Source organism: Zosterops lateralis (assembly GCF_965231275.1).
Source record: "Zosterops lateralis genome assembly, chromosome: 16".
NCBI lineage: Eukaryota > Metazoa > Chordata > Aves > Passeriformes > Zosteropidae > Zosterops > Zosterops lateralis.
This window is the reverse complement of record NC_139776.1, coordinates 2,592,835-2,617,282: the sequence shown is the minus strand read 5'-3', so window position 1 is coordinate 2,617,282 and position 24,448 is coordinate 2,592,835. Positions and strand designations below refer to the sequence as shown.

Genomic DNA, 24,448 nt, shown 5'->3' with positions numbered 1-24,448 from the left:
GGGCTCGGCCCCTCGCGCGGTGGCAGCAGCGCCGCTCCCCGGCCTCGCCCCGGCTGGGGGGGTGTGGATGAAGGGGGTGTCTCGGAGGAGGAGGGTCTGGCGGGATGGAGCGGGACTGACCTGGCGGCGCTCCCCGGGGGGCGCGGAGCGGAGCAGGAGGAGGTGAAGGAGGAGGCGGCGGCGGCCACAGGTGGGAGCGCGGCGCGTTACGCGATTTGCGTAGCGGAAGCGGCGGCCGGGCCGGCGGGAAGTGCGCGGGCGGCGCGCGCCGGGGGGCGCGGCGCTACGCAAAGTGCGTAACGCGCCGCGCGCCGACGAACGCCGGCGGAAAGGGAGCGGCGCTTGCGCCCCTCGCGGCGCGGCGGAGCCAATGGGCGGGCGGGGAGGCCGCCCGCGGGAGGAACCAATCAGCGTGCGCGGCCCGCGGGAGGGCGGCCAATGGCGGGCGGCGGGGGTTTAAAGGGGTATTTAAGGCGCGGCGGTTTGAATTCAAACAGCTGCAGGGCCCGAAGGCGGCGGGGCCGGGTGAGCGCTGGGGCCGTGTGGGGCGGGCAGGGGGGATTGATGAGGGATATTAATATTGATACACCGTCGTGATTGATAAGGCTTCCCGTGCTCCACTCGCTGACCCCCGTTGGCCCCGTCTCCCCCTCAGCCAGAGCCGTAGGTGCCGCTCCCGCTCGGCCGCTATGGACAGGGCCATGAAGGAGAACCACGCCGCCTTCCCCGGCCGCGCCGCCAAGGTAAAAGTGTGGAATATCCGGTTTATGGTCGTCTTCCTGAGCGGTTTTCTCTGCCGGGCCGTTGGTATCGATGCCTGGGAGTTTGCCTTTAAAATTGTGGTTCAGGGAGTGGGGGTTTTTAGTTTTTATTTGGTGGGTACGTTTCTCCCCATCAAATGTTAACTATAGCTTTCAAAACTAGTAATTTAGCTTTCAGTAGCTTTCTCTTTGAGAAAACAGAGCTAAGAGCTGACTTTTTAAGTTATTATTAGTATTAGCGTACTTTATTAAATGGGGAAATCCTCCTTATACTTTAAGTATTTAAGAGCCTTTAAAGAGAAACCAAGTGTATATAATCAAATTGTTTTAGATACAGTTTTTAAAAGCAAGCACTGTGTTAATTCACTGTTGATACACACGTGCAGCAATGCTCAAGATCACCCTGATTATGTATTTTTTCCACTTAAAAAGTAAGTTTTTGGAACAGCATAAGCAAAATTTCCTTTTCATCGACCACTCAATACACGATTGTTAGTATTTCTGCTAAAGTGCTTTAGTGTGGTTTTGCCATCCTGAATAATCTGAATATCCACAAAGATTCTGGTATATCTGAATAATCTGAATATCTGTAAAGGTTTTGGTGTGCTGCTGCTCAATTAACACGTTCTCATTTCTCTTTGTAGGTTGGAAATCCCATCGGGGACGCCCCCAAACGTGTCCCTGTGTCCCAGAACTCAGCCCAGAGCCGGTTACTGACCAGTGGGGCTCCAGCCCGTGTTCTGTGTCCTTCAAACTTCGCCCAGAGAGTTCCTGCACAATCCCAAAAACCTGCACTGTCTACCCAAAAACAATCCAACAACCAAACAGCACAGCAGCTCCGACCCAAACTGACCCAGCAGGCCACTGTGAGACCCCAGGCTGCAAACAAGGGCAGTGAGAAACCTCCCCAGGCTGCAGCACCCGGTAATTCTGAGCATGATTTATGTGTGGTCACAGCTGTGACACTCAGGATACTCCTGGAGGGAAGTTCTTGTGTCCCCAAACAGAAGAGCAGCTCGCGGTTCACCTTGGTTGTTACTGCACCATCCTTATGAATTTATCTCTAAATTAACCAGTTAGAGCTTTTTAAATGGTGTTAAAAGCTTCCAGGTGCTCAGCAGCCAGCTGGGAGTTAATGGAATTAGCATTCAGACCTCACAGCTTTCCCAGGATTCATACACAAGACTAGTTTTATTTGGGGAAGGGGGAAAGAATTCATGGGTTTTTATTCTCAGAAAGCTTTTAAATTTACATTTTGCCAGTGCTGTTTCTTTCCCGGCAGTCAGCTATGCTAGGTTGCTTAAAATGTTGAATGAAATCTAAAAGCTGCTTCAGATGATGCATAGGGGTTAAATTTCTTCCCATGTGTGTGTTTGTGGGTCTGTTTCATAAACTGATTTCCTTCTCTGTACACAGCTAAAAACCCTGAAACAGAAAGCACCTCTAAACAGAAAACTGAAGAGAGTGCCAAGAAGAAAATTGAAGAGACCAAAAAGAAAAGTGAAGAGACCAAAAAGTAAGTTTTGATGCCTGAATTCCAGATAAGTGAGCCCTGCTGGAGTTCCCTTGGCTGTGGAGGCTGGTGACCCCCACACTTTGCAGACACAACACAAGGAAAGCTGCCTTTGACCTGATAATTGTCAGGAACAAGGACTGGCTGTAATCTAAAGAAAACTTTGGGCTAAAAGCAGAGTTGCTCTTCCCATGGAAGAACACTGATAGCTGCTGCTCCAGTTACAAGATGGCTGGAGTCTAATTTTGGATGAAATTGGATTTGTTTATGGCAACTGTAAATTGTTTTGCCATGCCCTGGTGATGTGCCTGGGTTAGGAGTGTCTAAAGCAGCCCAGCTTGGTAAACAATCTTCATTTTGTAGTGTCTGGTTGGTGTAGTGTCTGCAAGAGCTTCAGGAAGGAAGAAAATAGCTTTCAGAACTTCTTGTTGAAAAATCTCAATGCCTTTATTCCCTTGGTGTTTTCTTAAAGACTAAAATCTAGTTTAGAGCATTAAGCATCTTTTGAACCAGGAGTGTTACAAACTGTTAATTTGAGTCAAAGCCAACACAACTCTTGAGCTTTAACTTTCTTCTTGCAGAAGGCAATGGTCTCTTGATGATTTTGAAATTGGTCGTCCTCTGGGGAAAGGAAAATTTGGGAATGTGTATCTGGCACGTGAGAAACAGAGCAAATTTATTCTTGCCCTGAAAGTGCTCTTCAAAACACAACTTGAGGAAGCTGGTGTAGAACATCAACTACGAAGGGAAGTGGAAATACAGTCTCATCTTAGGTAAAGCTTAGTGATTATCTACTCTGCTTTGTTTGCATCCAAATAAACAAAGTAACCTTGATTATAAAGTTTATTTTTTATGATGCAATTTGTGTTTTGTGAGCTGAAGGAACAGGGATGAGCTGAAATTCCTGTGCTCACCTTGAAACTGGTGGGGGGAGCAGGACAGGGAAATTAAAGGTTTTGGGCAAACACCTGGTTCAGAAGAACACTGAAATCTCTTTGCAGGCACCCCAACATCCTCAGATTATACGGCTACTTCCACGATGTGACAAGAGTCTACCTGATCCTGGAGCATGCACCTCGTGGAGAAGTCTACAGGGAACTTCAGAGGCTCAGCAAGTTTGATGAGCAAAGAACTGCTACTGTAGGTTGTTCCAGCTTCCTCTCCATTCCTCTGTGTGGCTGGAATTGTCTGCAGGATAGAACCAGCCCTTCAGACCAAGCTCTGTGTTCTGCTGGGGGAAACAGAGGTTCCTTAGCTGCTGCTTGGCATCTGGGCAGGGAATAATTGGGAAGGCTTAGTGCTGTGAAGGAATTTTATGTTCAGGATTGATTAATATTGCAATGCACAGCCTGTATCGCCAGGCTTTAAGGGCTAAGGGATAATTGCTTTAACTTAAAACTTTAATTATGCCTGAAAAAGGCTGTGCTGCAGCCAGATAAACTCAGGTGAGAATGATTGTGGCTTAAAGATTGTTCTTTGTGCCCCCAGTACATCACAGAGCTGGCAGATGCCCTCTCCTACTGCCACTCCAAGCGTGTGATCCACAGAGACATCAAGCCAGAGAACCTGCTGCTTGGATCAAATGGAGAGTTAAAAATTGCTGACTTTGGCTGGTCTGTGCATGCTCCATCTTCCAGGTGAGAGTTCAGTCTCTTGTGCAGTGAAATCCTCCTCCTGTAGTGTCAGGTTTTGTGTCCCACAGCTGTGGGAGGGAGGTACCTGGGGAATTCTTGAAATACTGGGGGAAAAGGCTGCTACAACAAAGGTCCCAGAGTCCATTCAGGTGGACTGCACTGAGGTACAGATGATTTGCCAGCTTTAGTTCTTACCTGGCTCTTGAAATAGATCCTCTAATTACCTTAATCAATAATTAACTTGGACTTTTCTTCAGGAGAACAACTCTCTGTGGGACACTTGACTACCTGCCTCCTGAAATGATTGAGGGAAGAACACATGATGAGAAGGTGGATATTTGGAGCCTGGGAGTTCTGTGCTATGAATTCCTTGTAGGGAAACCTCCTTTTGAAACACAAACCTATCAAGAAACCTACAGAGCTATTTCCAGGGTAAGTTCCAGTGCTTATCTGGGTCATGGTTTCAGTTCTAGAAACTGAAGTTTGAAGCATAATGAAAACACAATAATATACAAATACTTTCACAAGAGGAAGTATTATATATTACTATACTTTTTTTTATATATTACTATACTTTTTATATATTATATTCACAAGAGAATCTTAAGGTGTGCAGCCTGCAAGGTGTCACAGCTTTCAAGGTGTAACTTAGAGGTTGAGCCCTTTGGTTTTATCATTTGGTTATTGCTGAAGAAAATTTTCATCATTTTAAATGTCTTTTTTTTTCCTTAGGTGGAATTCAAGTTTCCCCCATTTGTAACGGAAGGTGCGAGGGATTTAATTTCCAAGCTCCTGAAGCACAACCCCTTCCATCGCCTGCCCCTGAAGGATGTTCTCCTCCATCCCTGGATCACTGCAAACTCCACCAAGATCCCTACCAGCAGGAACAGTGATGGTGCTGCCCCATCCAAAACATAGTTTGAGGAGGGTGGTGACTTGTGGGATCAACAAGAAGAGCCTTGTACTGTGACTACTGTAATGCTTACAATAGGAAAAGCAGGTCTTGGAATCTAGTGGCAATTGGGATGCAAATCCTTGGGTTGGCTGGTGTCTTTAAACTCGAATTGCAGCATCAAATTATTTGACTTCTAGCTGGAGCTTATGGAATGTTTAATGTACTTGAAATCAGTTCCACGTGGGCCAGGTTTGCTGATGTATGAAGTATGAAGCTGTTGGAGGCTCTTGTGCTGAAAATGGTTCGTTGTTCCACCACAAGGAAGTTGTTGTTCTGGCTTCTGGAACAGTGCAATATCCTGGAGCTGCCTGCTCCTCCCTCCCTGGGCTGCTCGGGGTGTCTTACCTGTGGTGTAACCCGCGACTGAGCGAGGTGAATGCCTTCTTCCAATGTTCTAAAAATGATGTGGCAATTCCTTTTGTCTCTAGTTTTAAATGTGAGCACTCAATTTGTAAAATAAAGACTTGTTATATTGCACCCAGCAGGGTGAGGTTCCTTGTGGTACTGCACAACTCAATTCCCAAAGTGTAATTCCCACCTCTGTCAAAAAGCTCAAAGTGCTGGTACCACTCCCACATTCCCAAATTAGGATTACAAGGTAAATACCAAATGTGTTGCTACTTCACCTGCTTGATTTATTGAGAGCTTGGCCTGCTCTGTCCTTTTCCCAATGAATTTATTTAAAGATTTCCCATCTGATAACATTTTCCAGCCCTTTCTCTCAGAAGTATTTTCAGATCATGTTGTGTAACAGCAAATAACACCAGATGTTTATAAGACATTCCTTAAAAGGGACCAAAGTTCAGGCTCCTTGCCATCAAAATCAACACCAACTCTTTTCCAGTAAAACACTTCAAGCAAACTAAGAGAAAGCAATTCATTTTTATTGTCTTTTTAGAATAAGATTTTGCTATTTTACAAACAATTTTAAAAAATGATCCTTCTACAAGCAAGGATTCCAGAATTCAAAATATATTCTTGACTTAATTTAAAATATACTTTGCAAAAAAAGTTCATCTAAACAAACTGCCAGTAGTTTATACAACCCTATAAGTAATCAGAATTCTGGCCATAATTTATATGAAGCTGTTTCTTTGCAGCAAGAAAACTCTCCAGTTTAGTGCTGGTGCCTTCTACTGACTTCTAGGTACATTTATTTTAAATGATTTCAGCTTTACATATGATTTTGAAAAAGAATATTTGAATATTCTCTCTCAGAAATGACTCTAACTGAAGTAAACAAGGCTGCCTCAGAGTTATTTTGGAATTCTTATCCTTGGTCCCCATGAAACCCGGGACTTTCTGTGGGGGGAAGGAGTTAAGGTGCAATTTAATGTTCTGGCTTGAGGGGGGGCAAGAGGCTGCTCAAAACAAGAAGTAATTTGCTCCTCCTTTCCTCCCTCAGCCAACTCTCATCAAAACTCCACACTTCCTTCCTCTCTATTCAGTAAATTTTAGCAAAAATTAAAAGCATCAGGGTATTTTCCTGCTCTTTGTTTTAGCTTAAATCAGGGTTCTGTATGAACAGATGTGTCAGGGCCACCTTGGGGTAGGTACAAGCACAAAGATAATTCAGGAAAGAGCAGCCACAGGTCCCAAACAGCCCCAGCTCTCACTCAAACCCTCACAGCAGCACAGGCCAGAGCCCAGAGCCCAGCCTTACCCCAGTGTGACACTAATTCATCTGCTTTGGGATCAGTGGAAGGTGGAATGTGGCTGTCCACATCTGTCACTACATTCTAACACCACTGTCCTCACAGGGAAAGGCAAAACCCCCTCATTGCTACATTCACCAATCTCAGCCCAAAGCACAGGAATTCCCCCGGGAAACTGGGAATTGGAATGTTTGGACTTCAGGTGCAGATTTGAGTTTCACCCACAGAAGAAAGCTGCTGGGGTTAGTTTTAAGATTAAAAAAAAGTTTCCAATACAAAGCCAGATCTCAAAATATTAACCCCCCCCAGCTTCTCTCTGCCTAGATGGTGTTTGGAATATCTTTACATAGGTAATTGTGGTTACACTGATTTCAATAGACTCAGGATTTCTTCTGAGTCTATAGACATTTACAAAACAAAAGGACTTTAGTAAGGCTGGCTCCCAGCCAGCACATTTTCAAACAATAAAATCTTGGACTATGGAAGCACTGCACGTAGTTTTCAAACAAGCTTCACCTATTGTGACTAAATCAATTATGACTGCAATAATTAATGTTAAGGGTACTCCTACTGCAGTGAGTTCAGTGCCTGTGTTGTAGTACAAGGGCTGTAAATAAAAGCTTCTTCTAGCAGGAGAAACACCCACCTGCCACTTTAGATTCCAATATATCCCCTTAGCAAGAGAACTACCCATGCAGTGAAATGTTTATTCTGCTGGAAAAAAAGAATCTCATAGTTTCTCAGGTACACAGTGATAAATGAATGCTATGACTCTGAAGACTCAAACAGCTGGACTACAAAGACCCAGAACTGTGCTCATTGTCAAGCATTTATACTCCCACCTGAAGTGCAAACCACATCCCATTTGAAAACAGGTTTATCTTAAAAAGTGGCAAACGGGAAAAGAGAGACAAGGACAGCGCTTTTCACAGTGACATTTACCTGAAACAACAAGTAATAAAAGCAAGCTGAGATCAACCTGAACCCAAAAATAAAAAGTCTTTTACAAAGAAACTTTTCACCTGAAGAGCCCCTGGAGGAGGATGGCAGGGCGGGCAGGGCTCAGGGGCCGGGAGGGGGTTTGAAGACGCCGACCTTGCGGCAGTAGCGCACCAGGAGGGGCACGGACACCACGGTGATGCTGATGCGCACGGGGGCGAAGAGCTTGTGCACGGCGTAGGCCAGGACAAAGGTGCTGGTCCCTGCTGCCATCCTGGACTGCAGAGAGGCCTCACTGAACCCCAGCCTGAACAGCACCGCGCTCATGTCCACGCCGCTGTAGGAACAGAGAGGCTGCTTTAGTTTTAGCTAAAAAAAACGTAAAGTGCGGCTTTGTTGCCTTGATTTTTCAGCCTTCTGGTTGTTTCTTATCCTACTGTTTCTTATTCTTATTCTTTTTTAGGATTTAAGCGTAAATCAAGACTGATATTTTAGTAAATAAAGCATTTCTGTCTAGGGAGAAGAGATATTTTAGATAGAATAATGAATGAATATATATTTTCAAAAGACTTTTAAATAAAAAAGTCATGTCTTTGATACTTACTCCTATAACAAAGTGTAGGAACACCCATCTCAAAAATCTCTCCCTGATTTTCCAACCATAAAAAACTCATTTATAGAGAATGAAATTGCTGCAATTCATCCCCCACAGGCTGGGAGGGGATATTACCTGGCCTCTGTCACTCGTTATGGCTGTGCTATCAAGGAGTGCTCCAGCCCTCTTGGCTTCTCTTTCTGTCAGCCAGCTGGAGAAACACCCCAAAACCAGATTTTTCATAAACTTGGAGTGAACCTGAACCTAAAATTCCTGTGAGTGTTATTCTGTATGGTAATGAAGGAAGTACTGAACTACCGAACACAGAACGAAGTAATGAACTTCTGAGTTAACTACTGGGGTCGGAGAGGTGGTCCTCTGATCCCTCAATTTTTGATCAAATTTCAAACTCTATTTAAACCCCAAATCATAATAAACTTCCTCTTTTGCTCCTCATTTTTCAACCTGAGGGCTGAGTGTCCTTTGGTGTCGGAATTGGGACACTGGTTTTCTGTTCATGGAATTTAACGTGTCACAATTCCTGCTTGGCCTTTAGAGAGGAAATTTATCTGCAAAGGAAATCTTTATAAGTTACTGTGGATTTGTGTTGGGAATTTCTTCTTCAAATTTGACATTAAACTCTATTCTGTGCCTTGGGGAGATTTATCACCTAAGCACAGATCAATGCAAACCAGACGAGGTACTTGTCAGGCTTGTTAGATGTACAAAATGACAAATTATCAAATGAACCTCAAATGGGCATTATCCACCAAATTCATTAATACAGACATAGCAGATTTCATCAGGGATTCAACCATACTTAAAGGAAAAAGAAATGTTGTCACCCTGTGACACCGTGTAGCAAACAGGAGAAATCAGGCATTCACATATTGCCACTGGAGTCAGGAAGAAGCAGCAAGGAATGTTTGGGGTAAGAACACATCCCCCTGTCTCCTCAGCTGGAAAACCTCCTGTAACTGATGCATTCCCACAAAGCCACACACACAATTCCCCACCTGACTCCTGCACTGTTCTCCCACATTTTCACTCTGATCCTGTTCCAGTGGCTGTTATTTCCTGCAGTTCAGCTGCACAAACTGTGCTCAACACCCAGAAGAACACGTTTATCTCTAAGCCCCAGCACTTTTGCACGGCTCTATCTCTCTGGACCAAGCAAGAACAAAAGCTATCTGCAAAACAAACACGTTTTCTGCCTGGTCAGTTGTGTTGGTGCTGTGTCTGCTGTTTTCCCTGCTGATGACCAAAATGACCACGTACAACTCTCCTGTCTCATCCCTGATGGGAGATCAGGTCCATTTATGGACCCATCCAAAATTCAGGAGGTAACTATAGATCCAACAGGCATAAAGTGCCTGTCTCCTGCCAGAGATAAGCACAATGGTAAATTTATTTTACTCTTATCACTACCCAGAGGTGACAAACCTCACCTTGACACAGCCAGGTAGAAGATTCCCAGAGATACTAAGGAAATTCCAATGTGGAAAGAAACCCCGACAGCTCCATATTCTTTAAAAACTTGTTTCAGCTGCTGAGATTTGTTGAGTTTCTTGTTTTCAGCACTGGGATCAGTCTTTTTGAGGGGTTCAGCTGCATCCTAAAAAGAAAACAATGAAAAGCATTTCTTAGCATTACACACGAGATCATATTACAGTTTGCTGAAATGATGAAGGAAGTGTCTTGCACACAGAGTGATTTGGGAAGACAATAATTCATTTCTTCTTTTCCACATCAGCACAGCAGATGCTGTGGCAGACAAACTCCCTTCTCCCAGCCATTCCTGTCAAAGGAATGCACCAAGCTTGGTGCAAACTCTTACACAATTCAGGTTTCATAATTAAAATCAGATTATTTGATCCCAATGTGTGCCAAGGCACACCCACACAGCTGCTGGGGCCACGAGACTGAGGTGTGAGAGCTCTTTGCTTCCACCCACTGCTCAGCTTTGCCCTGGGAATCCTTGGAGCACAGCTGCTTGTTCCAGCCAGTGGCACTGGAAACCCACCTGGTACCATTTAATAACAGCTCACTGCTGGAAGAGATCCAACGTTTAAGTTCTATAAATCACTATATATGGATGAGCTGATCAAAGGCAGAATTGCAACTGTTGACAGCAACAAGTGACTCTGTTGCCACGGTGTAGACAACAAAGCCAGGGCTGGTGTCAAGAGCCCAACTGCACTGAAAGTGTTTCTCACAGCAGAAGTCATCGATAGATTTTTATCTGAGTACTTTTCAAGTGCAGTTAATACTAAGAACTTCATACTAAGCCATATCCCAAAGCAATCTGAAAAGAAATCAAAGGAAGGCAGCTGTGTTGGCAGCAATAAGGAAACCCCCCATGCTGGCCGGAAAAGAAATACTGACAGGAACAAAACATTGCCACAAAACCCTCAGGATTTGTCTCCAATTAGTCAGCAATAGACAAGAGGAGTGCTTTCTTTCCAGCCGGGCTCAGCAGCAGCAGTGACAATGTGACAGCCAGCACAGGACAGGTACAGCCACCACCAAGTGCCTGCCACCACTGTCTCATTGTGGTTTCAATTCAAAAATTAGAAGAAAAAATATTCTTGATTATTCTTGGACTTAATAAGTTTGTTAATTACCACACAAGACAGTCTCGCAATCCTCATGGTAGGCACAGCACCCGCCCAACCCCTCCTTTGTTTGCTGCTTTTCTCTTCTGTAATTATTTGTATTACTTTGTATTTAATTTTGACAGGAAGTCGCACAAATACAGCAACGGGAAATTGTGTAGCTCAGCTTATGCTGATTCTTGCAGTTTTAAAATTTTCGAGCATAATGGATAATTTTAGATTTTTTTTTTTTTTAGATGTTTCTTTCTTTTCTCGTGAGCTCTGGTATTACAGATGGATTATCAGGGCTGAAAAATTGCTTCTGATCTTCCAAGTCCATTGCAATTCACTCGTATTCACAGGCTCACGCACAAGGATGGTATTTAAGCAAAATGTAAAGAAAGAACCACTTCAACAGATATTATTTGGATATTATTTAGGATTATTTGGAACAGATATTATTTGGAATGTACCCAGGGCACTCATATACGGAATAAAGTCCAGCTTAGCCAGCAAAGCTGCTGCCCATTTCCACGTCACTCTGCGCCAATATTTCAACTAAAAAGCCGATTTTATTCGCATCATTCGAGCGATTTAAAGCACGAAAACACATCCAAACCACCCCCTTGTGACGCTTCGCAAAGGAGTCAGGAGAAATCCCTCTATAGAATTCAAACCGCAGGGAGCCCACAGCGCCCACCGGCAGGTGCCAAGCGGCTCCCTCAGAAACCCGGGACAAACATCATTAATTTACTGATCCCACGGGGATGGGGATGAAATACTATCAAGGAGAGGGGGTGGAGGTGAAGATATCACCACAAAAAAACCCTTAAAGATACCCTAAAAAGCCGAGGAGCGCTGTGAGATCGCGGCCTCTCAGGCCGGACGTACCTTGGCGCTGTGGCGGCGCGGGCCCGGCCCCGGCGGCAGCGCGGCCCAGGCGGGGCGGGGGGCGACAGCTGAGGGGACACGGCGACAACAGAGCGGGGACAACGAGCCCGGGGACAGAGCCGGGGATGATAACACCGGGGATAACGCCGGGGACAGGCGGCACAGGCGGTACATGGCGGCACCGCCGGCACACGGCAGGCCCGGCCCCCGAGCGGATTGAGAGGCCGGGCCCTCCCCGCCGCCGCCGCCGCCGCCGCCTCCTTAAAGCCGCAGCGCCCGCCTGCCTGAGGCGCCGGGCTTTGGGCACTTTACACCCTCACAGCCGAGAATTTCGGCCTAATATCCAGCCTAATCCTTTCCCTTTTTCATTCTGAAGTAATTTCCTTCTCGTAGTGTGTCTCTCCAGGCGCAAAGAGCTGCAGAATGTCCTGAGTTGGAATGGATTCACCCACAGGGATGATCCAGTCCAGCTCCTGGCTCTGCACAGGACACCCCAAGGATCCACCACAAACCTGAGGGATGTTAATTAACCACAAACCTGAGGGATGTTAATGAACCCCTGAGGGATATTAATTAACCCCTGAGGGATAATTCCTCAGGGACTGCAGTGATATGGCTTCATGGCTTCAAATGTAGAGAGGGGAAATGCACTCCCCAGCAATCCCACCCTGGGCATCCCTGGCAGTTGAGGCATTGATTTAGAAGAATTAAAGACTGTAGTCAAAATAGATAGTACTGAGATAATGTAGCTAGGACTTCCCTTTTGCTAACAGAAGCCAGATAAATCTGAAGCCAGATAAATAAAGAGCTGCAGAATGTCCTGAGTGGAATGGATTCACAGGGATGATCCAGTCCAGCTCCTGGCTCTGCACAGGGCACCCCAAGGATCCACCACAAACCTGAGGGATGTTAATTAACCACAAACCTGAGGGATGTTAATTAACCCCTGAGGGATATTAATTAACCCCTGAGGGATAATTCCTCAGGGACTGCAGTGATATGGCTTCATGGCTTCAGATGTAGAGAGGGGAAATGCACTCCCCAGCAATCCCACCCGGGGCATCCCTGGCACTGATGTCCAAACTCTCCCTGGAGCTCTGGCTGTTGGATCCAGGATATTCCCTTGGATGAGCTGGGACCCGAGGAAGGGAATTTGAGCCCTGGGCAGGGGGTGTGGAGCCGGTCCAGGGGGCTTGGAGACCTTGGCACAGCCCAGGAAGACACTGAGTTTGATTTTAGTCCATGGGAGAAACTTCCGACACTGAGAGAGGAATTGCAAACCACCAGGATGTGAAAACAGTAGTTTAGCATAGTAGAAGATGCAAAATTCAGTAGTTTTAGGGTTCTTAGAATAGAGGCAAATGGGGGACAAAATGGTGGAATTTGGGTGGTACCTCATGTTCTCCTTATTCCTTGTCCTCCATCTTTTGGGGTGGTGATGACACAGGGTAGTGAGAGTGGATTAGGTCAAAGTAGAAATGACCTTTTTAGTGTGAGCACTAGGTATTGGTATAAAATTGTAAATAACCTACACGTAGTTATCTGTATAAATGTAAGGTGATGACCCGTCAGTGGGCAGTCACCTCATGTCCCAGCTGCTGTCTGGATCTCGGCTGGGAGCGGAGAAAATTATGAGATATCAAATAATAAACATCACAAGAAACATGAAAACAAAACCTTGAAGACTCGACTTTTTATACCAACGCGACTCGGGGCTTTTAGAGGACCAAGGGCTTTAACAACCTAAATCTTGGGTGAGGAAACCCTCCCCGAGATCTGGGCCGTGCCCATTCCCTGGGCAGCCTGGGCAGTGCCCAGCACCCTCTGGGATAAAGAACCTTTCCCAAAATCCAACTTAACCCTCCCTGACACAGCTCCAGCTGCTCCCTGGGTCCTGTCACAAGTGCAGCACCTTGCACAGTCCCACCTCTGAACCTTTCCAGACCCCTCTGGATGCCATCCCATTCCTGCAGTGCACGACCCAGCTGGGAGCTGTCAGCAAACTTGCAGAGCACGTCCTCATAACTGTGATCACAAGGGTTTTATTCCTGTATTTTTCCAAAAGAGCTCTAAGCCTTTTCCAAAAGGCTCTAAGCAGACACAGCTGCTCATTGCAGGGTGAAGGGTGAATATCACTGACACTGCATCCCAAGGTTGAGCTCCAGCAATAAAATCCTGTATTCTCCCAGCTGTGAAGCCTTTCCTCTTCAGACACACTGTGTTTATGTGAGCACACAGGCTTGAGGACAATGGGAGAGCTGTGTGGGATGAAGAGGATGGATTCCTTCTGGAAGAACTAGAACTCTCAGTTCAGAGTTTCCCAGGACAGCACAGAGTGGTGGGTGGCTGCTGTTGAGTGCAAGGCACCACAGAGCAGATGGGTTCAAGGAGCATCTCGGGGGAAGACAGGCAGAGAGCTTTGCTTGTATTGAAACAATCTGTTCTGTCTCAACAGCTCTGCCAGTTCCAGGGCTTTACACTGCCTGTAGTGCTTGCTTCATAAATCCAGCCCCTCTGTGAATGCTTTGGAGAAGAATAGGTTCTCAGAACACAATTTCAATGTTTATTACTGCTCCGAGGCAGTTTGCTCTGTGCTTTTTGTGGTTGTTTGCACACCAACACCAGCGGAGCAGACAGATGATATTGGCTTGGCAGTGCACACTATGACTCTGTCCTTTTTCTTTCTGAATAATAAAAAAACACCCAGGAGTTCATTCTGCTCTATGTAAAGGAGGTGTTAGTGGGAGCTCTGGGCTCTGCACAGGGACACTGTGTCTGTCTGGCAGATCCATCAGAGCCCTTGTGGGACAGACACCACGGAGCTGCCCTGCTGTGACAGATGTGTTGCTACTGCTGGGCATCCAAAAACTCTGGGCAAGTGCAGAAAAGAGCAGGAGGTCACTTAATGAGGCGTGGAATCATTAGGGCTGGCAGTTATATATGCACAGCCTGGCTGTCTGCTGCCTCCAAACCTCAGTGGGAGGTTTTGCTTGGAAGCAGGAAGGAACAATATGATAAACACCCAGTGAAAAATGAGCAAATACCCAGGCTGGAGACACCTTAATGTGAACATGGTTTATAAGTGCAGGGAAGAAGACATTAGCTCTGTCCTGCTCATTGTAGCTGAAACAAAGGGGAGAAGGTTTCAGAAACAGCTCAAGAAGAGGCTTCTGCACAGACACTCATATTTACAAACACATCTCAAAATGTTTTGATGTCTACTAAATATGACTTAAACTGAAAAATGGGGTGCTGCGAAAGGCTAAAAAATACCCAGATCTCAACAGTGTGTTCTGCAGTCCTGAAACAAGAGCATGGGGTGTGGAGATGTGACCCCCAATTCCAGATGGCTCAGGGATGTGTTATTTAAAAATAAACCTAAATTACTGACGCACTTTATCTACTACATTTGTTCTCTGTCTGAACTCTTGTTCCATCTCTCATCCTGGCTCTACGTAGATATGCTCTTATTTTCCATTTGCAATTTTCCAACAGGCAGAGAGTGCTGCTCTGATTTTGTGTTATTTGTGTTATTGCAGTCCCTGTTTATCATCAGTAAGAGGAAAAAGCTGGGAGTTGAGCTGAGAGCTCTTGAAGAGGCAGTAGGTATAATGTCACCAGGAGATTCATTTGAATTCCTGTGAGGCAAAGACTTCTCCATAATGACCATTCTCCATAATTTGTCAGAAAGGCTTGTCATGTTTTTGTCAGAATGTGTATAATGTAGTAATATAGGAGGTGCTCTTTATCGAGGTGTCTATTATAAACCTCTTAGATGACAATTTGCCTTCCATAATTTGACTTTGTGAAGTCAAAATCTCTCTTGGTTTGACAGCGCTTTCGGAACAGTGGCAAAACTGAAGTGTGCTCTAATGTTCAATTTCTGTCACCAGAAATCCAGGAGGCAGAGTTGTTCATTCTGTGGTTTGCTGGGAGTCCGAGCTAAATGCAACCACTGATGCCTGAGGGACTCTGCAATGAGCTGGTTTAGGAGTTAAATCCATTTGCGGGGATAAATGTGATCAGTAATTCAGTAACAGCTTGGGAAAACGTCTCAGCCAAACTACAAGGATGTTTTGATGATGAAGAAATCTTAGAAGTCTGCTAAGTTTTCTAAATTGCATGAGAGCAGATTCATTACACGTTTTTCAAATGATCTAAACTACAAATAATTCAGGGGTTGTGAATGTGCTGGTACCAAACTTTAATGCCTTCTAATGGACACGTAGGAATTGGTTCCTGTGTGAGAGTGGGAGGCAATTTCTTCTTCGTGCTGGAAGCTGTGTCATTTAGCTTTATTACAAATGCAGTAATGTCATGCATATAAATGTAATGAGAGGAGCTGTGAACTGATCATGAACCTCATTTGGAGCAGAAGCAAAGGTAAATTTTTTCAGATTACAGTAAATTAAGGGCATGGCATGGGAACTAGTTTTAAGTGGCCCCGTTCTTTAATACATTGGCTTTTTCACATCTTGTTCCATGAGTGTTTGAATCATGAAGATGAGGTAATGGGGCTAGTTGATAAGTTGAGTAAGAATAAAAATGATACCAGGAAAGGGGTATCCATACGCAGTCAATAAACACATTTATTAGTGAAAGTTCTGAGTCACAGATCCTCGAGTAAATACAATCAGCTTTCAGAGACATCTTTCTTCTCAAGCAAAACCAGTAGGAAGTCGTTAAATCTTGGTATCTTCTATTCAAACAGGAGAAGATTGCAGTGCCACGATTGCTAAATCCAACGAAAACCAGCTCAGGTATTTTCATCTTCGAGAGAACTTCAGGACAAGAAAAATTTCTAAACAGGACAGCAAAGAAAGAATTACATGTTCATTTACCTGGAAATACTTGAAGAATGGGGCTGTGTGGGCCTGTCCTGGAGATCTGTGGGAATCTGTGATTGTCCAAGCAAGAGGAACTTCGGGTTCAAACCAAATCCTTCTTAATCAGTCAATTTATGTGATGACTCATGGGAGCCTCTGCACAAAGGGAGATTTTCCCTACTCAGCAGGTCTTGCTGTTTAACCCTTTGGTCTGGCTGAGCAAAAAGAGGTGTAAAGTCAAAACAGAAGAAAACAGACTTGAGATTATCCATATTGCTCGTGTTGATGGGATTTGCTGCTGATTCCCTGTGTGAGGGAGCAGACTGGTGCTGCAGAGCAGTGAGACTCGCTCCCTTTCTGTGGAGGAAGCAGAATTCTTTCAGCATTTTTGTCCCTTTGTCACTGAATCTGCGGGAAAAACAAAAACCCTCCAACAATATTTTTAGTGTTAAAGAATCAAGGCATTAAGTTATTTCTGGCCGGGATGTTGTTCTAGGCAGGATGTACCACAGAAATCATTTCATCTACACATATCCTGGGCATGCCAAGAAAATAATTCTGTGACACGTGGATTTTACTGGATTTCTTACAAATTTTATGCAGTGAAAACACACCGAGATTCATTGGTTGGGTGTTCATTGGTTCTAAGTTATGTAGTTCTTAGTGTTTGTTTTCCTATTGGTCACAGATCGCTTCTAAAGCTAATTAGGTCCTCATTCTCATCTCTTCTCTCCCAGACCAGGTGTCTCCCACCACCCCAGGGGTGTTGTTTGGAGTTCATGGTTCATTAATAGCCATTAATATTGATGGATGTTATCCTGAGCATCTTCTGAGACAGTGCCCATGGAAAGGAGCTCTAATTTCCTTCCCCTGGGGTAAAAGCGAACATAGGTTGGACTCGATGATATCAAAAGTCTTTTCCAACCTCGTCCATTCTGTGATTTTGTGAAAACTGGCTCAAGTTATTAAAAAAAAATAAATTAAACTCGGTATATTTTCCAACGCCTTGGTAGACACAAGCCAGCAGCCTCAATTCTCCTCTCCACAAGATGCTCGGCAGTGATCCTCTGATGAGATATTTTTCCATTTGGCTGGTGTGATGTGCAGCCTTTTGGATGTGTGTGAGTGCAAACCACGTCCCGCGGGGTGTGGGATTGATAACCCAGCAAAGCAGGGAGGTTATTTCCTCACGGAGCAGCTGAACCACAGCAGTGACAGCAGAAACCTCTTCCTTGGCACCCACCGTGTGTCACCCTCATGGGGTGGCTCAGCTCCATGTCTGTGATAGATGTAGCGTATAAATTTGGATATAAAAGTATTATATTAAAAGTTTGGAGTATTAAAAGCTACCGGGGGCATCTCTGGGATTCCAAGGCCCATTGTGCAACTGTGAAACCACAAAATTTGCAAAAGAAAGGACAGGGCCAGGCTGGATATGGCCCATTCACCAAGGATGGACTTCCACTTCATGGCTACTCAAGATCTGATATCAATCTTGGTGGAGGATCCAGGGGATGATCAAATCAGCACCCCAAAGGAGGAATCCGGGGAAGACTCTTGAGACTTCTTTCATACTGACTGGAAACCCTTTCAAAACCTAACTCGGGAATAAAGAAATTCATGAATATTCAGGCTTTTCAATAGACATAGCCTCTGGACAGAAAAACTGTATAAAAGCTGTAGGAGACCCAACATTCGTGGGCAAGGTTGGATGGCACCATTGCTGCTGTCACCCTGTGTCCACCCAGCATTCGATCGATGTTGTCAGATTTTATTGTGGCCTTTTCATTTGATCTTGGAAAACTGCTAAGTAGATTATTTTAATTTGGATTGGCTTCTAATCATTTATAACAATGTCCAAACAGCTCCTTTTGCCCTGGAAGCTCTGAGGGCACACAAAACTCCCATCACAGAAGCACTGGCAGCTCTCACCTTGCTGTAATCATTCCCCTGGGTCACCTTGGAGGAGCAATAATTGCTGTACCCATCCCTGCTCATGGACTCATTCCCCATTGGAACACAGGCTTCAACATAAACTCATCTTTTTTGGTACCCAGCAAAGTTTGCATTGTCTCGTTTATAACAGCATCACTCATGGCTGTGAAGAATTTATCATCTTCTACCCTCAGATTGATATTTATGTTGCAGAGAAGTGCAAACAGTCATTCCTGTACCGGGGGTTTGGCATTTGGAGAAGATTTTTGATGGTTATTTATTTATCATTCAGGGCAGCCCACTCTATTTGTCACTCAGTGCAGCCCACACCGAGGAGAGGTGTCTGCTCCAGACCTGCACCTTTAGAAAAGACCTTTCAAACATCTACAGCAGATGAAATCCAGCAAAAATGCAGCGTCTTGTGCTGACAACTAAACACGGAGAGGCTGCAAATGCTGCTGCTTGCTGAGTTCTGTTTAACATCTGCTGCCACTAATATGGGCAAGGTGGTGTTCTGTGAAGTGAAAAAATCACAGGGCCAAATTTGGGAGCTGAGTGTTTAAAATGCTTCACCTCCTCCAGGTGTTTCACACCTCATCTGATTCCCATGGACTTTCCAATTTGCATGGAGATTCTTCTTTAAGTTTAAAAACTTATTATTTAGATTTAATTTTTGATTCATCTCACTACTGATGATAATTTAGTTTTATGAGAGCTTAAGAAAAATTAGGCAAGAGATATTCCAGGAAATTAGGGACAGGTTGGAAGGATAGGGCTTGGAGCAACCTGGGATAGCGGGAGGTGTCCCTGCTCCTGGAACTGGATGATCTTAAAAATCCCCTCCAACCTAAACCACTTTATGCGGTCTGTACTTGCTTTTCTAAATGTTCAGCAATTTCAAATTGTTTTCACGGTATAAAAACCAGCTGTTCTCTTCCCCTTCGGGCCTGAAATCTGTGTAAATAGTTGATAACATCCTCTTGTAGCAGCCCATGGCTCACATTCCCAAGGGTAGACTTTCCTGCCCTTTGCTCCTTACCAATATTGCCGTAAAGCCAATTCTCAGTCCATTTAGATGGAACAAGTAACAGCCAAGGCCACATTCCCTCTTTTTTTCCACCTCTCACTGCATAATGCCATAATGAAATTCTGGTCAAACGGTTCAGCGCAATGCAATATTCAATCTGTACTCAGAACAGGCTGCTGTGAATTACCGGGCACGGTGATTAGCCCCTGTTTGTCCGAGGTTACTGGAAATTGTTGCCACATCTTGCAGGTGGCTGTGCTGGTGTGCTGGGACTTGGCCTTCGGGAGGAGTGACGCACACACTCTGTGCTCCAGAGGCATGGAAAAGGAACAGACACCTCTGCTTTGCACAAGTTGGGACTGGCCATCAGGAAAAACACACCCAAACTGCCCTAAAGCAGGAGAAAGGAACCGAGGGGTCCTGAAATCCTGCTTGTTCTACACTCAGCAGAGGGACAAATGTTGGGACATGGCCTTTGGGAGGAGTGATGCACAGCTCTGTGCTCAAGGCATGGATTGGGAACAGACACCTCTGCTTTGCACAAGTTGGGACTGGCTGTCTGGAAAAACCCACCTGTGAACTGCCCTAAAGCAGGAGAAAGGGACTAAGGGGAATTCAAATCCCGCTGGCTCTACGCTCAGCAGAGGAACAAACACTGGGACAGGGACTTTGGGAGGAGTGATGCACAGCTCTGTGCTCAAGGCATGGATTGGGAACAGACACCTCTGCTTTGCACAAGTTGGGACTGGCCATCAGGAAAAATACACCCAAACTGCACTAAAGCAGGAGAAAGGGGCTGAGGAGTCCTCAAATCCCATTGGCACTGTGCTAGCAGAGGGAGAAACACTGGAACACAAATTTTGGGAGGAGTAATGCACACACTCTGTGCTTGAGAGGCATGGAAAGGGAACAGACACCTCTGCTTTGCACAAGTGGTGGGACTGGCCATCAGGAAAAACCCACCTGTGAACTGCCCTAAAGCAGGAGAAAGGGACCGAGGGGTCCTCAAATCCCACGGGCTCCACGCTCGGCAGAGGAACAAACACTGGGACATGGCCTTTGGGAAGAGTGATGCACACACTCTGTGCTCAAGGCACAGAAGGGGACAGACACCTTTGTTTTGCACAAATGGTGGGTCTGTCCATCAGGAGAAACCCACCCAAACTGCTCTAAAGCAGGAGAAAGGGACCACGGGGTCCTCAAATCCCTGGGCTCTACACTCAGCAGTACTGGGACACAGATTTTGGGAGGAGTGATGCACACACTCTGTGCTTGAGAGACATGGAATGGGAACAGACGCCTCTGTCATGCACAACAGCTGCTGGTGGGTCTGGCCACCAGGAAAAACCCATCCAAACTGCACTAAAGCAGGAGGAAGGGACCGAGGAGTCCTCAAATCCCACAGGCTTCATGCTCAGCAGAGGAACAAACAGCGAGAGTGTTTGCAGAAGGGGAGGTCCGATGTTTGCATCTCATCTCTGTTCTTGCATTTGACAGAGAGGAGGTTTATATGGGATATTAGAAATATTTTCTTGTCTGGGAGGGTGGGGAGGCCCTGGAATAGAATTCTCAGAGCAGCTGTGGCTGCCCCTGGATCCCTGGCAGTGCCCAAGGCCAGGTTGGACATTGGGGCTTGGAGCAGCCTGGGACAGTGGGAGGTGTCCCTGCCCAAGGGAGTGATCTTTAGGTTCCAACCCAAACCATTCCATGTTTCTCTGATTTTAGGTATCCTGACACCAGCAGGAGACCTGCCTTCTTTTGGTGTCTGCTTCTTTTCAGACAGAATTTGAAATACACAAAAAATTGTGACTACTTGAATGACCAGACTTTAAATAGTGATAAAATTGCACCTATACAGATATTCCATAGATGTGAGTAGCTCATAATGAGCCCATAGCTAGGGAACAACGTCAATTACAGCCACAGCTATAAGCAGCTTTTTGGTCTGCTTATCTTTCTAACATTTAACAACGGGGAACATTCTTTTAAAGCATCTAACCTATCATTTGTAAAAGATTTATGTCACATTTTCAAGTGTGAATTGCTGAACTAGAACAAAAATAAATACAGTCATTGTGTCTGAAGTTGTCAGCTTTGAGATCTTACAAAATCAGGAGCCTTTTCTGGGGCTCTGTGAGTGTGATACCCTGTCCCCAGCTGTGGTACAGTGCCAGGAGTGCCTGGTTCTGGTTTTTCTGTGTGCTGGTGATTATTTTGTGATCTCAGCAGGAGGAAGGAGCTGCTCTGTGGCCCTGGTGTGACCACAGTACCTTGTGTGTTCTCTGTGTGACCCTGGCACAGGTGCCCATCCCTCACTGGGTGTGAACAGAGATGTTCTGTGTTCTGTCTGTATCAGTGAAATCCTTTAACATATCTGAGAACAGGCATTGCAGGAACTTGTTCAATACCAGACTCCGATCTGGAACACTTTGCCAAATTCCCTGCAGGAGCAGGAGGGCAGAGTGGAGGGATGTTGCTGATGGGTATTTCTGCCTTGCCTTACACCCTTCAGTCAATGGATGGCACTGCTGGCTTTTCACAGCTGGGCTCGTTTGGGGAGCTGCTTTCTCAAGTGTATCTATGACTCAGTCATAAAACCACGCTGGTGGGAAGGGGCTGCTGCAGCAGCAGTGGTGCAGCCAGTTCTCCTGGAACAGGGATGGGGCAGAGCCCTGGGGGTCTGCCAGGGCTGTAACTGGACAGCTCTCATTCTTCACTCCTCACTCTTGTTGGGAGCAAGGCTTGCTGTGCCTCAGCTGGGTGTGCACAGTCAAAGAGGAGATTTGCTTTTTGAGAAGGTGTAAAGCACATTTTGCTGATGGGAGCTGAACCTGCTTGGGCTCAGCCTGGAGCCACTGCCAAGTGTGAGCAGATCTGCTGGGGAGATCATGGAATCACATCAGAGAATCATGGAATGATTGGGTTGGAAGGGATTTTATAGCCCATCCCATTCCACCTGGGACTCTTTCCACTATCCCAGGTTATTCCAAACCCTGTCCAGCCTGGCCTTGGACACTTCCAGGGATCCAGGGGCAGCCACAGCTTCTCTGGGCACCCTGTGCCAGGGCCTCCCCACCCTCAAAAGGAGGAATTTCTTCCCAATATCTCATTATTCACTATTTCTTATTAATAATGAGTAACACATTCTTCATTATTTGTTATCCTAGGGGATAGTGCATGAGAATTCACTTATTATTCATGGATTTAGCAACTTTATTGGTTTGTCACAGACTACTCGCTCGAGCTTGCTGAGGTAAATTCTTAATTACTCTGTTGTGATCCTAGAGTTGGTAAAATGGGAAAGAAGAGCAAGGAGATAGAATAATGTGAATTTAAAAGGGGAATCAGAAAGGAGAGCTGAAAAATTTAAAGCTATAAGGACCTTGAGTGTTGTACAAAGGTGATTAAGCATTCAAAGCAAAGAAGAAACAGAAAAAGTGGAAGGGGAAGGTTAGAAGAAAAGCTCACTGTGAACAGATCTTCTTTTTCCAGAAACCTGGATAAGTCCTAAAAAAAAAAAACAAACCCTATTCCAAAATCTCCTAAAGAAACTCAAGCTGCAAACACTCTTGGTTTATCTGGGTGCAGCTCAGTGACATGAGGAGTGTTGCAATTATCAAATGGATGTAAATGAGAGTGATCTGTGCCTTAATTACCAGTCAGCCACAACAGCAGATCCCGTCCTGTGGAAACCCCAAGTGGTTTCTCTGGTGTCTCACCCCACAGACTAATTGGTCACTTGCCTTCTAGAAATTCTTTCAAGGTAATTAAGAAAAATAATAAACTGGGAGAATATTCTGCTTCTAATTGGGTATCAGATGTATTAAACCCTTGAAAAACAGAAGGTTTTGCTAATAACCAGAAACCTTGATCTTTCTCTGGTGCTGCCTGCTTTGCTCTGAGTTGTGTGGAATAATCAGGTTTTAATGGATGTGACATTCACCAAGAGGCTTTAGTTTGGGAGAAGTTCTGCTGCTGCCACTGTGGGAATGAATTTTGCTGGCCTGAAAAGAACTAATTCTTCTTTTGGCATTGCAAAACCCAATTTTGCCTGTTATTTGAAAAGTCTTCAGCTGCCTCTGACAGTACTGCAGGGAAAGTAATTGTACTGGAGAAAAAAAAGCCTAAAATATACATTATCTGCTTCAAACTTCTCTGGGTTAAGCAGCTTTGTTTTCTGCTGGCTTGTGAAGTAAATAAACATCAGTGTGCTGGGAATGGACCCCAGGAATTCAGCTTATTGATGCAGCCTTTGGCATCTGGAGCTCCTGGATGATGCTTGAACCCACAAACATCAGGCATGGGCTTGGAAGTGGTTTCCATGGAAATAACATTAAAAGCTATTTAAAGAATGGAAGAAAAAAAAATGTACACATCTTTTATGGATTTTTTTTTTTTTATGCCAAAATAATTGATTCTAAAAGCTGGTGTGAAGCAGTTCACACACTGATGCAATGAGGCCCAGAACTGTTTAATTCTAGTTTTGTGAGAGGTGAAGTGTTTCTAAATCCTCGTGACAGGAAAATGCAGTGCAGGCAGAAGTTACACGAGCATTTATAATTCTGTTTTATCTTCACTTTACCTGCAGAGGAACTCTGCTGATGAACATGGCAGCTTTTTTGTAAGCCAGTATTTAATGTCAGAATTTAATTCTCAGAGAGCAGAAAGGGCTTGGGCTTAGTTCAGATTCTTTTTGTTTGTTTGTTTGTTTTCAGAATAAAGTCAAGAATTTAGGAGGAAGTGATGAACTCTTTGGTCCATTTTAAAGTTGAGGAGATGGCACTTAAACAACAAAGCAGAGCATGAAGAGACCCCAGAATAAAAACCTGGCATGTAAATAGTGAAAAAAGGAGGAAACCAGCCTGGAAAACCCCTCTGCTTTCCCTGGAGAACTGCAGGGGCAAGGAAGGGAAAGAAGAGGGTGGGAAGGGGAGGCAGAAGGGATTTGAGAATCCCAGAACAGCTGCCAGGGCATGGTGGCTACAGAAAATATCCATTATTAATGCAACAAGAAACTGCCTGGGCAGTGTCCTCTGGAGCTGTGTGACATCCCCACCAGGCCTGGAGATGATGAAATTAATAGAAACTGGGAATGTTAATTAAAAGCCAGGCCAGCTGTCCTC

General features: G+C 45.2%; 2 protein-coding genes across 3 annotated transcripts; one reads left to right on the top strand and one right to left on the bottom strand.

Moving 5' to 3' along the window:
• Window positions 1–32: 32 nt before the first annotated feature.
• AURKA (aurora kinase A) lies at window positions 33–5,319 on the top strand. Of its 2 annotated transcripts, XM_083873296.1 has the most exons (9): window positions 33–190; window positions 656–743; window positions 1,406–1,685; window positions 2,178–2,277; window positions 2,856–3,047; window positions 3,276–3,414; window positions 3,763–3,911; window positions 4,166–4,340; window positions 4,641–5,319. In XM_083873296.1, the coding sequence occupies exons 2-9, from the start codon at window positions 690–692 to the stop codon at window positions 4,824–4,826; spliced, it is 1,275 nt and encodes a 424-aa protein (XP_083729422.1). In that variant the 5' UTR covers window positions 33–190; window positions 656–689; the 3' UTR covers window positions 4,827–5,319. The 2 variants fall into 2 exon arrangements, with proteins under 2 accessions (XP_083729422.1, XP_083729421.1); XM_083873295.1 differs by lacking the exon at window positions 33–190 and having other exon boundaries at window positions 562–743.
• A 407-nt stretch (window positions 5,320–5,726) lies between these two features.
• FAM210B (family with sequence similarity 210 member B) lies at window positions 5,727–11,752 on the bottom strand. The gene is made up of 3 exons (XM_083873109.1): window positions 11,538–11,752; window positions 9,501–9,667; window positions 5,727–7,794 (listed from the first exon to the last, which is right to left on the bottom strand). Exons 1-3 carry the CDS (start codon window positions 11,709–11,711, stop codon window positions 7,581–7,583), a joined length of 555 nt encoding a protein of 184 aa, XP_083729235.1. The 5' UTR covers window positions 11,712–11,752; the 3' UTR covers window positions 5,727–7,580.
• Between the last annotated feature and the right edge of the window lie 12,696 nt (window positions 11,753–24,448).

What these genes read in the sequence shown, in the direction of transcription:
- AURKA (XM_083873296.1), top strand. Translation starts at nt 690, where the DNA reads ATGGACAGGGCCATGAAGGAGAACCACGCCGCCTTCCCCGGCCGCGCC. An exon ending in TCCCCGGCCGCGCCGCCAAG is followed by an intron (nt 744 to 1,405) that starts GTAAAAGTGTGG and finishes TTCTCTTTGTAG; the next exon opens with GTTGGAAATCCCATCGGGGA. An exon ending in CCTACAGAGCTATTTCCAGG is followed by an intron (nt 4,341 to 4,640) that starts GTAAGTTCCAGT and finishes TTTTTTCCTTAG; the next exon opens with GTGGAATTCAAGTTTCCCCC.
- FAM210B (XM_083873109.1), bottom strand. Translation starts at nt 11,711, where the DNA reads ATGTACCGCCTGTGCCGCCTGTCCCCGGCGTTATCCCCGGTGTTATCA. An exon ending in CGCGCCGCCACAGCGCCAAG is followed by an intron (nt 9,668 to 11,537) that starts GTACGTCCGGCC and finishes TTTTCTTTTTAG; the next exon opens with GATGCAGCTGAACCCCTCAA. An exon ending in TTCTACCTGGCTGTGTCAAG is followed by an intron (nt 7,795 to 9,500) that starts GTGAGGTTTGTC and finishes CTGTTCCTACAG; the next exon opens with CGGCGTGGACATGAGCGCGG.